At 42.4% G+C, this 13,718-nt stretch overlaps 1 protein-coding gene across 1 annotated transcript; it reads right to left on the reverse strand.

Moving 5' to 3' along the window:
• Positions 1–714: 714 nt before the first annotated feature.
• On the reverse strand, positions 715–3,599 carry LOC127336241 (vacuolar-sorting receptor 6). The gene is made up of 4 exons (XM_051363033.2): positions 2,370–3,599; positions 2,139–2,222; positions 1,970–2,046; positions 715–1,262 (listed from the first exon to the last, which is right to left on the reverse strand). Exons 1-4 carry the CDS (start codon positions 3,547–3,549, stop codon positions 1,167–1,169), a joined length of 1,437 nt encoding a protein of 478 aa, XP_051218993.1. The 5' UTR covers positions 3,550–3,599; the 3' UTR covers positions 715–1,166.
• Between the last annotated feature and the right edge of the window lie 10,119 nt (positions 3,600–13,718).

Below are 13,718 nucleotides of genomic sequence, written 5' to 3' on the forward strand. Positions count from 1 at the left end.
GGCGCTGTCGTTGGACAAGATGGCGGCTCCGAGTGGAGGTCACCGTTGTTCCGCTACAGAAAATCGTCGTCGCCATCGTGTCCCACGTGCGTGGATAGCCGTATGTGATATGGGGAGCAGCTGGCCCTTCCGATGAGGTAGGGCAGCAGAATGGCGGCGGCGCGTCGACCGAAGAGGAATGGCTACTGCGCTTGGCGGCAGCGCGATGGTGGCATAGTTGTGCGGCTCAATCGATTTGGGAGAGAAGATAAGGGATCAGTAGAGAACATAGGTGGGGCCATACATGCACGTGGCGCGTGAATGAGATGGATGACAGTATGATGATGAGGCGCGCCTCATCCCCGGGTGATCCTCAAGCTTTTCCTATTAAATATCACTTGGTTATCGTCAGGGATGGCACCCATAGTGTATGGGTGGATCCGCGCCATATATGTACCCGTCGATCTCGACCTTACACGTCACCCGTACCCATACCTATCAGCGGGTACAATGTTTTTCCATGTCCAACACCCGACAGGGTGAATGGGTACCCGTGGGTGAAAATACCCGCTTACAACACATCAAATTGATAAAAGTAGTCATAAATAAAAACATGTTACCATAATTCATAAAAACAACACATTACAAAAAGACATAATTACGAACAAGCGCACATTATAAACAACAACATTCTCATAAACATCAACACTTGCTCATAAATAGCAAAACATCAGGATGTGATCACTTAAAGGTACCGCGGAAGTTGAATGACACTAGGTGAAGCGATCCTAAATAGGAGCCTAATCCTCACTAACCGATCAACAATTATGGGACCGGGAAGCATGAGGTTCAGACTTGAATGTGTGATTAGGAAAAAATTAAGTATGTTCGAATATTACAATGGTCAACTTATAAAATATTGGAAGGGTGAATGAGTACGCGGGTATAGGTTCTATGATCCCATACGCATACCCTTTAGGTAGGCTTGTTAGCCTATCCAAAACGTTTTATAATATAGAACATAGTTTCAGACAAAAGTGCGTACAACGGTACAAGAAGATTAACTGGACGAAAATTTGCATGATCAATAACATAGCAGTGTACACATCTAAAACTTCCTTTTCCCTAATCATAAACCCTCCCTTCTTTCTAGATTTTCTCTCGCTCTTCTAGCACCCATCGGTTGTTCACCTTGCACTGGCTTTGCAGTCTTTGTACCCGTACCCCTCGTACTTCACACCCTCCACCATGGGGCACTCGCAAACCCTTCCCCTGTACGTGTCCTAACATAATGCTGATGTATTAGAGATGTAAGTGGGTTAACATTACCAGAATAAATTTTGTGCACATATATCCGAATCTTAAAGAAAAATGCTTTGATGAAAATGGTTAATGCTGCAATATTGAGAACTGGTGTTCAATCGAACACAATGGTTCGGGATGCAGGTGTTGTGGAGGAAAACTGTTTACACCCTTGCACAATGGGGCATCTACTGAAGGAGGAAGAAAAAGGAAAGCTCATGATGATGGTGAACAAGCTAGATATCTTGGCTCAAATGACACCTCTGTTATCCTGACCGGAACCTAGCCAACTCCTGGGAAAAGGGCGAGAACGGCTCTGGAAGTATGCACTATGGGCATGTTTGGTTTAGAGCCAATGCTAGCCTTACAAAAGTTGGCAAGCCCGCAACCATAGGCTGTCGGTTTGATGCCAAAATATTGGCTAGCCCAGCTCAACAGCTCACATGCATTTCATTTTTTTGCCAATGATTTGGCGTGGCGTGGGCGGCTGATGGCTCCGCCAAAAAATTGGCAGCCAAAAGTTGGCAGGGCTAGTTGGGACAAAAACCAAACGTATCCTATGAACCACGAGAGGGAATCTGGATATCCCAGCAATGCTCGCGACAATATTGTATCGAGACAGTCGGTGTCAATGTGTCATGGTTTGTCTGAATGTTATTCAGAAAAAAGAGAGAAAATGGATGGATACCTTGCAGGCGGTGATGTTGGTCTTATCGTCGCGCCAGCAGCCGCCGTTGTTGTCCAGGCACTCGTCCGTTTCCATGTCTGCAAGTAACCATAGAGATTGTGAACTTAAGATCTAGCACTGGCCATAAGTCAGATGTGACTTGGCCAAACACAAAAGTGAGGGTATGAACCTTGTGTCAAGCAGACACGGGGCTCAGTGGTCTCCTTGAATCCAGCGCAAATCGCCTTCAGAACGGCGGTGCTCTCCAGTTTCCCTGCACAAAAGTGCGATTTGTTTCAGACAAAAGTAGGGATGGTTACGAGGAAGCAATGATCAGCAACATCCGCTTCATTTCTGAAATCAGCTGTTTGATCGAGAGGTTCAGTGCCATATCTCGTGATGAAACCCGTATCCAACCTACCGCGATACTGCACGTTGTTGATCACGAGCGTCGGCGAGACGGTGACGTTCCCTCGATTCCCCTGCCCAACCTGCACCATCTGCTCCGTCTCGAGCACCTCGTTGTCGGCGTCGGCCTCGGGGTCCCCCATGCACTCCGCCATCATCTCCGCCGGCAGGCCCAGCGACGCCACCACCTCCTCGGCGCATCCCCGTGAATACTTCTTCTCCCGCATGGAGCACCGGACGCGGTAGTCGGTGACCAAGTCCCACCACACCGACGACGCGTTCCGGGCGTTGGCCACGCGGTGCACGCACAGCTGCCGGAGGTTCTCCACCACCACGTCCTTGCCCTCGTACCCGCGCCCCAGGTCACCCTCCGGGTCCGGCGCGCAGTACCGGCCATGGTTGATGCACTCCGACGCGCACTGCCGCGTGCCGGCGAAACGGGCCGGGCAGAACCGGATGATGTAGTGCGGGGTGAAGAGCGCGTCGCCGGCCTTCTCCAGCAGCTGCGCATGGCCACGGAACGCCGATACGAACGCCGCCTGCTCGTCGCACCGGGGGCCGCACTCGTCGTTGATGTTGCTCCAGAACTCGTATTCCACCCGGGCGTCCGGGTGCGGCATCGACTCGCGCCAATCCAGCTGGACCACCACCTCCTCTTCGCCGGACTTGGAGGCCGCTATGCGGAGGGCGTCGCCAAAGGACTTGGTCACAAGCGCCGAGGGGGCGGTGATGTTGGCCAGGAAGGTCAGTGTCTCCCCCTCGCCCTCGGGGTTGTCCATCGTCAGCAGCGGCTCCTCAAAGTTGTCGGCCACCAGCACCGCCGCAGCGCCGGCCTGCTGCGCGTTCCATGTCTTGACCGCGAAGTAGCACTCCCCGCGGTCCACGAGGAGGACCACGGGGCGGCCGGACCGGGACTTGAACGGCGCCGTCGTGTCGAACGGCCTGCACCCCGTCGCCAGCTTCGCGTCGGCCGGGTACAGAACCACGCCGGTCAGCGTGCCACCGTAATTCGGGACGCCGTAGTTGGCGATCGCCGCCTCGTGGTGGGCCCTCATGGACAGTGGCGACATCACCCAGATGCTGTTCTTCACAACGACCAACTGGGCAGGCGCCACGCTCGCCGTGGCCACGATAACAAGACACAGCGCGGCCGCCAGCCTCCTTCCGTCTCCTTCCATCGTCAACCCCGGCATGTGTCTCTAGCTCGGTCCCTGGATCCGCGTTCATGGAATTTTTACTAGTAGCTGGTTAAAACGGGAGACGTACCGTACCGGAGAAGACAGTAGAAGTTACCAAGAAGTCCAACTAACCTTTAACTATTGCCTATGGTAAAATTTCCTACTACATCTGTCCACAGAATAATATCAAATATCGCAAATTTGTCTAAGTTTGGATATATCTAGACACTAAAATATAGATACATCCGAATCTTCGGCATCATTTTATAGACGGAGTGTGTACATAGGTTGTTGGATTCATACAAACATATCTTATAGGAAGTAATCCTATAGAAATTTTGTACTTCATCTGACGCACCAAAAGTGCCTCAACTTTATCAAAATTTGGATGTATCTATCGACTAAATAGTGTCTACATACATGTAAGTTTTGACGAAGTTGAGACATTTTTGGTGAGACGGAGGGAGTAGTATATATTCTATAGAAAAAGAACGTTAAGTCATACCTTATATAAAATTCCTTTGATATGGTACAATCAAATACACTTCAAATTTTTTTAGAATTCAAGTAGACATGATATTTTAATCCTATGTTTTTTCCAATCCAATAAATGAAAGGAGAGCTAACTATTAACTTGGCCAGATAACCCCTAACTATGAAATACCGGTTAATTGACTCCATCAAGCCTGTTATGGTTGTTTTGACATCTGGTTTTGTCCATGTGGACAGTGGTGGTTATTACTGGACCTGGCCCGGTCCAATCCCTCGCACCACACCGAGACACTCCTCCCCGCTTCGCTACTCTCTCGAACCGAGTTGCTCCTCTTCGCTCCTCTCCCATCGACGAGGTCCGGTGATTGGCGGTAGTTCTTGACGATTCTAGGTGGCATGGTCTAGTCGAGTTCACACACCGCGCCACTCCGCTCCTCTCTCCGGTTCTCCGCCCATCTGCTCCTCTCTCCCATCGACAAAGTAGTTTTTATCCATGTTACCTACCCTTTCTTTTTGTTAATCTCTTCCTTGTAGTATTGTAGCTGAGATTTAAGGATAGGGATAGTTATTAAGTTAGAGCCACAAATAAATCATTATGAGTTATGATGCATATGCAAGAAATGGTATGTGATATGTAAAGAAGCACGTGTTATGATTCCTTTGTCGTGCCTTTTTGATTCCATCTTGATATGTTTTGTAGTCAAAGCAAATTGACGCTCGCACAACAACCATTGTGGTGACCATGTACACCCGTGCATGTTGTAGTGGCAATTTATTGGCATAACACTAGTGGAACACCGTTCCACAAATATTACACGCAATAGAGTGGCACAATGGAAACATCACCGGTTCAAAAAATTCTTTATCTATATCCACATCATAAAGAATACAAAAAATTAAGAAGAAGAAGAAAACCCTAGACTAAATCTTGATCATCATCTTCTTCTTCTTAAGCTTGTAATTTGCAAAGCAAACAAAAACAAAAATAATATAAATGTCAAATGGAAGGGGTTAAAATAAAGAAATATGCACCGGAGATATTTCAAATCCAAGCTCATCCACAAGAGGATGCATCATTAGATATTTTCACCAGCCAAGCAAGCAGACAACACACACATAGTGGCATGGCATTGATGTCTACCAAAGGCAACACCGGGTGATGTGGGTACACCTAAATGGGTCCATCTTATTTGTATACCTGGCGTGGCTTAAGCAAAGGCCCATGAGGATCCCATCGTCAAGATGAAGTTGGACCGCACGAGGAATTTAAAGGCATGTGGACTCAACGTGAGTAATAAGGTCTAAGCTCAAAAACGAAAGTTCTAATCGTTGTGTCCAGGCCGACTACTGAGGAAGAATATAGAGCTATTGGTCAAGGACTAAGTGAGATGTTGTGGACAAGGAATTTACTTGAAGAATTCAAGATATTGAAGACTAGTCGTGTGAATGTGTGGTGTGATAACAAATCAGCAATCAACATAACAAACAATCCAGTGCAGCATGATATAACCGAACATGTGGAGATAGACATGTTTTGCATCAAAGAAAAACTAGACGTTGAGATTATCAAGATAGAGCATGTGAGTTCAAGACAACAAATTGCAGACTGTTTAGCTAAAGGATTGGACTAAGGAATGCATCCTAGCATGTGTCAAGATGAGAATAATAGATATCTATCACCCCACTTGATAGGGAGTGTTTTATGTGAGACCTGTATGGCCCTGGCCCATATAAGCCATGTATATAAGGCAAGTATGTGTGACCTAAAGAAAGTAATGGAGAGAGAGATCACAAGTTTCTCCCTCTGTAGCCGCCAGAACACACAAGAGCAGGTTTGCCTCCCTGATCAACAGAATTATGCACTGAAAATATTTCAAATCCGAGCTCATCCACAAGAGGATGCATAGTAGATATTTGCACCAACCAAGCAAGCAGACAACACACACATAGTTGCATGGCATTGATGTCGACCAAAGCCAACACCAAGGCATCATATAAAGGCCCCATTACTTGCAACACACAATTGCACAACACATCTTTTCACATTCCATCGACCAAAGCACCAAGTCAGCCAAGAACAACAACAATCAACAATCATCAACAAGAACACCAAACTATCACCAGGAAAAATCCCAAAAGTAGTAGACTCATACGCACACCAAAGTTTGAGAAGCAGCTAGGAGAAGCAAGCCTACCACAAGAAGGTGGGAAACCAACATCCAGAAGAGCACACCAAGGCCAATCAAGCAAGATCTAGGAGCTGAAGTGAGGTATAACCCGCTATCATGGAACATATCTTATGGGACCTGATTAAAAAAACTTTAAAGCATGTATACAAATGAGATACAACATCAATAAAAGTTTGTTCGGTTGTTTTTAACATCATTTGGTAATAAACCAAATCATGTTGGCAACCAAAATAGCAAATATATAGTTAAATCACTAAGTCTCTGCATATTCTCTGCACCACTCGCTCATACTAGTAACGTTTATCTTGTTGCCTCACCGCTAATCGTCATCAATAAAACCCACCCGGCAATACTCGCATGGTCACTTTAGGTGGGTTTGGTTGATCACCAACATGTTTCCCTTGCTCGTGGAAAAAGTTTTCTCTGCATCGCACACTTCTTAAAGAAACCCACAGAATGTACGAGGCACAGTCAATTCGGATGTTTCTCTCGGGAGGGAGATGAAGGAGATATGCCCTAGAGACAATAATAAAGTGGTTATTATTTATATCTTTATGTTTATGATAAATGTTTATATATCATGCTATAATTGTATTAACCGAAACATTAGTACATGTGTGATATGTAGACAAACAAGAAGTCCCTAGTATGCCTCTTAAACTAGCTTGTTGATTAATGGATGATTAGTTTCATAATCATGAACATTGGATGTTATTAATAACAAGGTTATATCATTATATGAATGATGTAATGGACACACCCAATTAAGCGTAGCATAAGATCTCGTCATTAAGTTATTTGCTATAAGCTTTCGATACATAGTTACCTAGTCCTTATGACCATGAGATCATGTAAATCACTTATACCGGAAAGGTACTTTGATTACACCAAACACCACTGCGTAAATGGGTGGCTATAAAGGTGGGATTAAGTATCCGGAAAATATGAGTTGAAGCATATGGATCAACAGTGGGATTTGTCCATCCCGATGACGGATAGATATACTCTGGGCCCTCTCGGTGGAATGTCGTCTAATGTCTTGCAAGCATATGAATGAGTTCATAAGAGACCACATACCACGGTACGAGTAAAGAGTACTTGTCAGGAGACGAGGTTGAACAAGGTATAGAGTGATACCAAAGATCAAACCTCGGACAAGTAAAATATCGCGAGACAAAGGGAATTGGTAATGTATGTGAATGGTTCATTCGATCACTAAAGTCATCGTTGAATATGTGGGAGCCATTATGGATCTCCAGATCCCGCTATTGGTTATTGGTCGGAGTGAGTACTCAACCATGTCCGCATAGTTCACGAACCGTAGGGTGACACACTTAAAGTTGGATGTTGAAATGGTAGTACTTGAATATGGAATGAAGTTCGAATATTTGTTCGGAGTCCCGGATGAGATCCCGGACATCACGAGGAGTTCCGGAATGGTCCGGAGAATAAGATTCATATATAGGATGTCATTTTATGTGAATTAAAATGTCGCGGAAGGTTCTATGGAAGGTTCTAGAAGGTTCTAGAAAAGTCCGGAAGAAACCACCAAGGAAGGTGGAGTCCACATGGGACTCCACCTCCATGGCCGGCCAGCCCTAGGTGGGGAGGAGTCCCAAGTGGACTCCCCCTTAGGGGGCCGGCCACCCCCCCACATGGGAGGTGGAAATCCCACTTTTGGTGGGAGTCCTAGTTGGGCAAGGTTTCCCTCTCTTATGGAAGGTTTTGGGTTCGGGTCTTATTCGAAGACTTGGACACCAACACTTGGGGATCCACCTATATAATGAGGGGCCAAGGGAGGGGGCCGGCCACCCCCAAGACCACAAGCTGGCCGCCCCCCTTGAGTGGCCGGCCACCCCCTCCCAAACCCTAGCCGCCCCCTTCTCCTCCATATCTCCCGCGTAGCTTAGCGAAGCTCCGCCGGACTTCTTCACCGCCACCGACACCACGCCGTCGTGCTGTCGGATTCAAGAGGAGCTACTACTTCCGCTGCCCGCTGGAACGGGGAGGTGGACGTTGTCTTCATCAACAACCGAACGTGTGACCGAGTACGGAGGTGCTGCCCGTTCGTGGCGCCGGAACCGATCGTGATCAAGATCTTCTACGCGCTTTTGCAAGCGGCAAGTGATCATCTACCGCAGCAACAAGAGCCTCATCTTGTAGGCTTTGGAATCTCTTCAAGGGTGAGACTCGATACCCCCTCGTTGCTACCGTCTTCTAGATTGCATCTTGGCTTGGATTGCGTGTTCGCCGTAGGAAATTTTTTTGTTTTCTATGCAACGTTATCCTACAGTGGTATCAGAGCCGTGTCTATGCATAGATGGTTGCACGAGTAGAACACAATGGTTTTGTGGGCGTTGATGCTCTTGTTATCTTTAGTTTGAGTACTTTGCATCTTTGTGGCATAGTGGGATGAAGCGGCTCGGACTAACTTTACATGACCGCGTTCATGAGACTTGTTCCTCGTTCGACATGCAACTTGTATTGCATAAGAGGCTTTGCGGGTGTCTGTCTCTCCTACTATAGTGAAGATTCAACTTACTCTTCTATTGAAAACATTAGTATCACCGTTGTGGTTCATGTTCGTAGGTAGATTAGATCTCTCTCGAAAACCCTAAACCACGTAAAATATGCAAACCAAATTAGAGACGTCTAACTTGTTTTTGCAGGGTTTGGTGATGTGATATGGCCATAATATGATGATGAATATGTATGAGATGATCATTATTGTATTGTGGCAACCGGCAGGAGCCTTATGGTTGTCTTTAATTTTCATGTTGAGTAGTATTTCAAAGTAGTTGTAATAGTTGATACATGAGGTGAACAACCATGAAGACGGCGCCATGAACCTTGACGCTACGCCTCGACGATGATGGAGATCATGCTCGTTGATGATGGAGATCATGTCCGTGCTTTGGAGATGAAGATCGAAGGCGCAAAGACAAAAGGGCCATATCATATCACATATGAACTGCATGTGATGTTAATCCTTTTATGCATCTTATTTTGCTTAGATCGCGACGGTAGCATTATAAGATGATCCCTCACATTAATATCAAGATAATAAAGTGTTCTTCCCTCGTATGCACCGTTGTAACAGTTCGTCGTTCAAGCATCTCGTGATGATCGGATGTTATAGATTCAACGATTCACATACAACGGGTGTAAGCCATGTTGCACACGCGAATACTTGGGTTTGCTTGACGAGCCTAGCATGTACAGACATGGCCTCGGGACAACGGAAACCGAAAGGTTGAACACGAGTCATATGGATGATATGATCAACATGTTGATGTTCACCATTGAAGCTACATCATCTCACGTGATGATCGGTTTTTGGTGTAGTGAATTTGGATCGTGTACCACTTAACAACTATGAGGGATGTTGTATTAAGTGGGAGTTCATTAGTAATTAGATTAAAACATGAACTAATTATCATAAACATAGTCTGAGTAGTATTTTGAATTAATTTTGTAGTATTGGCATCCGTTTTCTACCATGCGCTAGTCTTGTAATTGAGATAGAAATACTGTTAAAATCTGACAAGAAACTTTACGGATTGGTACCGTATTGTTAAAGAATCAAGAATTGATTAAGTCCTATTGCAAACTTTTAGTAAACCTCACATTGTTGATTCAAAGAGCTATGGTTTCAATTAGTACCTAAAGTTATCTTGTCTCCGTGAAACTTGAAGTTCAAATCTGTTTGAAAAGTAAGGAGCTGAAAATTTAGTTTTCAGAAATAATCAAGGTATGAGATATATGTGATATCTAAGACCTTATTGCAAGATGATAGAATAAAGTTTGGTGAGACTACATAAACTCATAAGTTTTATGGGAATGTACGAAGGTTGAAGACGCAAGGCGTCACAATCCTCCAACTATTGGGGCACTAACGATATTCGCATATCTATGAAGTGACCATCCTTAAATATGCACCGTTACTAAGACTCGTCGTTTTGAAGCATCACGTGATGATCGGGTGTGATAGATTCTACGTGTGCATAAAACGGGTGCAAGCTAGATTTGCACATGCAAATACCAAGGTTAAAACTTTACGAGCCTAGCATGTACAGACATGGTCTCGGAAAGTCGTCATGATATGATGGATAAAATTATGAGTGAAACTGTTCATCATATTACAAAGTTACTAATAGTGAAATCTGGAACACTTGTCATATGATGATCAACTTCAAAGTAAGAACCTCAAGGTTATTGGTATTTGACCAACAAACCTAGAAGTTAATGATGTTGATGTGTTTTTCTGAATAATGAGGAAAGCTAAAAGAGAAACTACAAAAGATTATTGGCAGAAAGAAAGAAAAGACTAGAATGTCTAGCTCAGGTGTATATAAATGATATACATGTTATGGTTGTATTCCTAGTTAGGTCTCACAATGAAATTCTTGGGTATTTGTACCATATTGGTTGGTATGAAGTGTCATACAAAACAACGCAATACAAGAATACAATGGCCTAAGTGACTGACAAGGAATATGAATAGGAATGCACGTCAGGAACAAAAATAAAGTGTTATTATGTTCGTCATTGGCATTCTATCTAGCCCTTAGAATTTATAATAAAGAGCTTAATAAATTGTTATTTTGCTCTGGTCAAATAAAAACAATGAGTTGTTTAAATTATGACATTACTCCATGTACGATGGATAAGTTATTATAAATCTTAATGGTGAGACACACATACATAACACTGACGCTAAAATGCCATAAGGCAAATGATTTGAATTCCACTTATTTGTGGAACCGCCATTTAGGTCATGTTAGAAAGGAACACATGAAGGAACTCCATGCAAATGGATTTCTGGAGTCATTTGATTTTTTGAATCATTTGGTGCTTGCAAATCTTTTCTAAAGAGAATGATTAAAATACCGTTCATAGGCCAAGAGTTGAATGGGCAACTAACTTAGTGAAAAATACATGATGATGTATATGGTTCACTGGGCATAGTTGTGTGCGGAAGATTCTTCTACTTCATGAAAACTTTCAAACAATGAATTGAGTATATATGTGCATATATTCAATAAGGAAAAGTTTGAAACATTTGAATAGGATTCAAATAAATTTCAGCATGAAGTGGAAATCATCGTAATAGAAAAATCAAATATCTATGATTGGATCATGGTGGAAATATTTGAATTACGAGTTTTAGCGAACATCTAAGAAAGTTATGAAATTGTTCTACAACTCACATTTCTTGGAGTATCATAATGATGATATAGTATCCGAGATATGTATCCAAACCTTGTTGGATTAATGATGAGATAAAATATTATGACGCCATTATATTTTTGTGAATTATGCTTTAGTGACTACCGCTTTTACACTGAATAGAGCATCATCATGATCCGTTGAAATGACACCATACGAGTTATGGCATGGGTATAAACCTTAATAGTCCTTTCTTTAAATTTTGGTCTAAGAGTTTTCAACCAAAATCGGATGAATGTCTTTGTTGGTTATCCCAGAGATTTAATTGGGAATTCTTCCCACGAGACAAAGACAAAAGTGTTTGTCAATGTTTCTTATTTCCAAGAAATTGTTTCTAGTGAAGTTTTTGAGTGGGAGGACAATATAATTTGATAAGGTTTATGACCACGAGCATAATGATCGAGTAGCGCAGCATCGGAATTGGTTTCGGAAGCGGCTACGACGATCATGGCTCCCATGACTACAAAGTGTTTTAGCCATGGAGATCGAAGTACATATTGAACCTTGTAGGTATGGTTTACTTTGTGATCAAATAAAAGATTTGTGGACAAAGGATTGATTTTGAACAATAATAAACCAACTACAAACAAAGAAGTTATGATGGGCCCTGACTCCGTTAAAATGGCTATACGCCATGAAATCCAAGATAGATGAATACTTTTTGAAAGTAAATGGATCTATGAAATTGATGGACTTGGATGAAATATCCTTGAAGAAGCTCAACTTGTCGAAAAGTTGTTTACGACAAAGTTCAAAGAGCTGACTACGATAAGATTAAATCTTCCGTAGCAATGCTTATAGTCTATGTGGATTATTCTAGTAATCACTACATATTTCTTTTATGAGATATGTTAGTAGAGTGGCAAAATACACTACTTAACAGAAGTGTGTATTAAAGGTGTATACAAGATACAACCAAGAGTTTTGCTGGTCCGTGGAATACTAGATAGGTATACGAACTTCAATTGGATGAAGTAAGTATCGCGGAGTTAGAATCTTCACCAGATGAAATAGTCAAAGAGTTTTTGATTTCATCAGAAACGATGAAGAGGCTTGCATTTGCAAGAAATTAAGTGGGAGCGCTAAGACATATTTATAATACTTTATGTAGATGACATATAGTTGGTTATAAATGATGTAATTATATACTTGATTAAAAGGTTTCATTGAAAATTAAACTTCAATGAAAGGATATGGACTGAAACAAATTTAGTGTCAAGATCTATGAAGATAGATTGAAACACAAAATAAGTTTAAGTCAAAGTACATAGAATGGATATTGAAATAGTTCAATATAGAAATATTAAGAAGATGTTCTTGTCATGTGAAGTTTTAACAAGACTTGAGTGTATATGACACTCAATGAGTAAAAACACATGAGTGACTTTAGATCACGAATAATATGTACACAATCAGATATCTTGTGCTCTAAAATGTTATGAGCATATACCAGAATGATTCATGAGATGATCATTGAAAAACAGTAAGAATATTCTTGAAGTACTTAAGAAGAACCAAGAATATATATATATATATAGTTTTGTATGGAGAAATGACAAACAAATCGCTGTAAGATGTTGCACCGATATTTGTTTTGTCACATATGAAAATAAAATTTCAATCTCAAATTAGACTAAGTGTTGTTTTAAAAGGTAGCACAATGAGCTAGAAGTTGTCTATGCTAGATTTAGAATAGTTCTAAATATTGTGACGGATTCTACAAAAGAAGGCAGAGTATGTCATTGTTTTGACAATGACAAAGGATGTTAAGTCAAGAGGTTCTTTGAGAACTTGGTGTAGTTCCGACAGAGTCAGAATTTTGAAGCTATATTGTGTGTGACAATATAAGTGACATATTTCAGACAGCGGAATTAAGGTTCCACCAGAAGATCAAACATATATAATGCCAACTCGTTTGGAAATGAGTGATGCGTTGAGACGCAAATGAATTACAAAATACATACGTTTCTGAGCGTGTCAGATCCGATGACTAAAAATCTCTCCCGTGAGCAATACATGATAAAGCACCAGAAGGCCAAGGTGTTATATCTTTACAAATGTAAACTAGATTATTGACTCTAGTGCAAGTGGCAGACTGAAGGAGATATGCCCTAGAGACAATAATAAAGTGGTTATTATTTATATCTTTATGTTTATGATAAATGTTTATATATCATGCTATAATTGTATTAACCGAAACATTAGTACATGTGTGATATGTAGACAAACAAGAAGTCCCTAGTATGCCTCTTAAACTAGCTTGTTGATTAATGG

This window comes from Lolium perenne, chromosome 2 (genome assembly GCF_019359855.2).
Source record: "Lolium perenne isolate Kyuss_39 chromosome 2, Kyuss_2.0, whole genome shotgun sequence".
NCBI classification, from domain to species: Eukaryota; Viridiplantae; Streptophyta; class Magnoliopsida; order Poales; family Poaceae; genus Lolium; species Lolium perenne.

What these genes read in the sequence shown, in the direction of transcription:
- LOC127336241 (XM_051363033.2), bottom strand. Translation starts at nt 3,549, where the DNA reads ATGCCGGGGTTGACGATGGAAGGAGACGGAAGGAGGCTGGCGGCCGCG. An exon ending in CAACAACGTGCAGTATCGCG is followed by an intron (nt 2,223 to 2,369) that starts GTAGGTTGGATA and finishes ACTTTTGTGCAG; the next exon opens with GGAAACTGGAGAGCACCGCC. An exon ending in CCAACATCACCGCCTGCAAG is followed by an intron (nt 1,263 to 1,969) that starts GTATCCATCCAT and finishes GCATTATGTTAG; the next exon opens with GACACGTACAGGGGAAGGGT.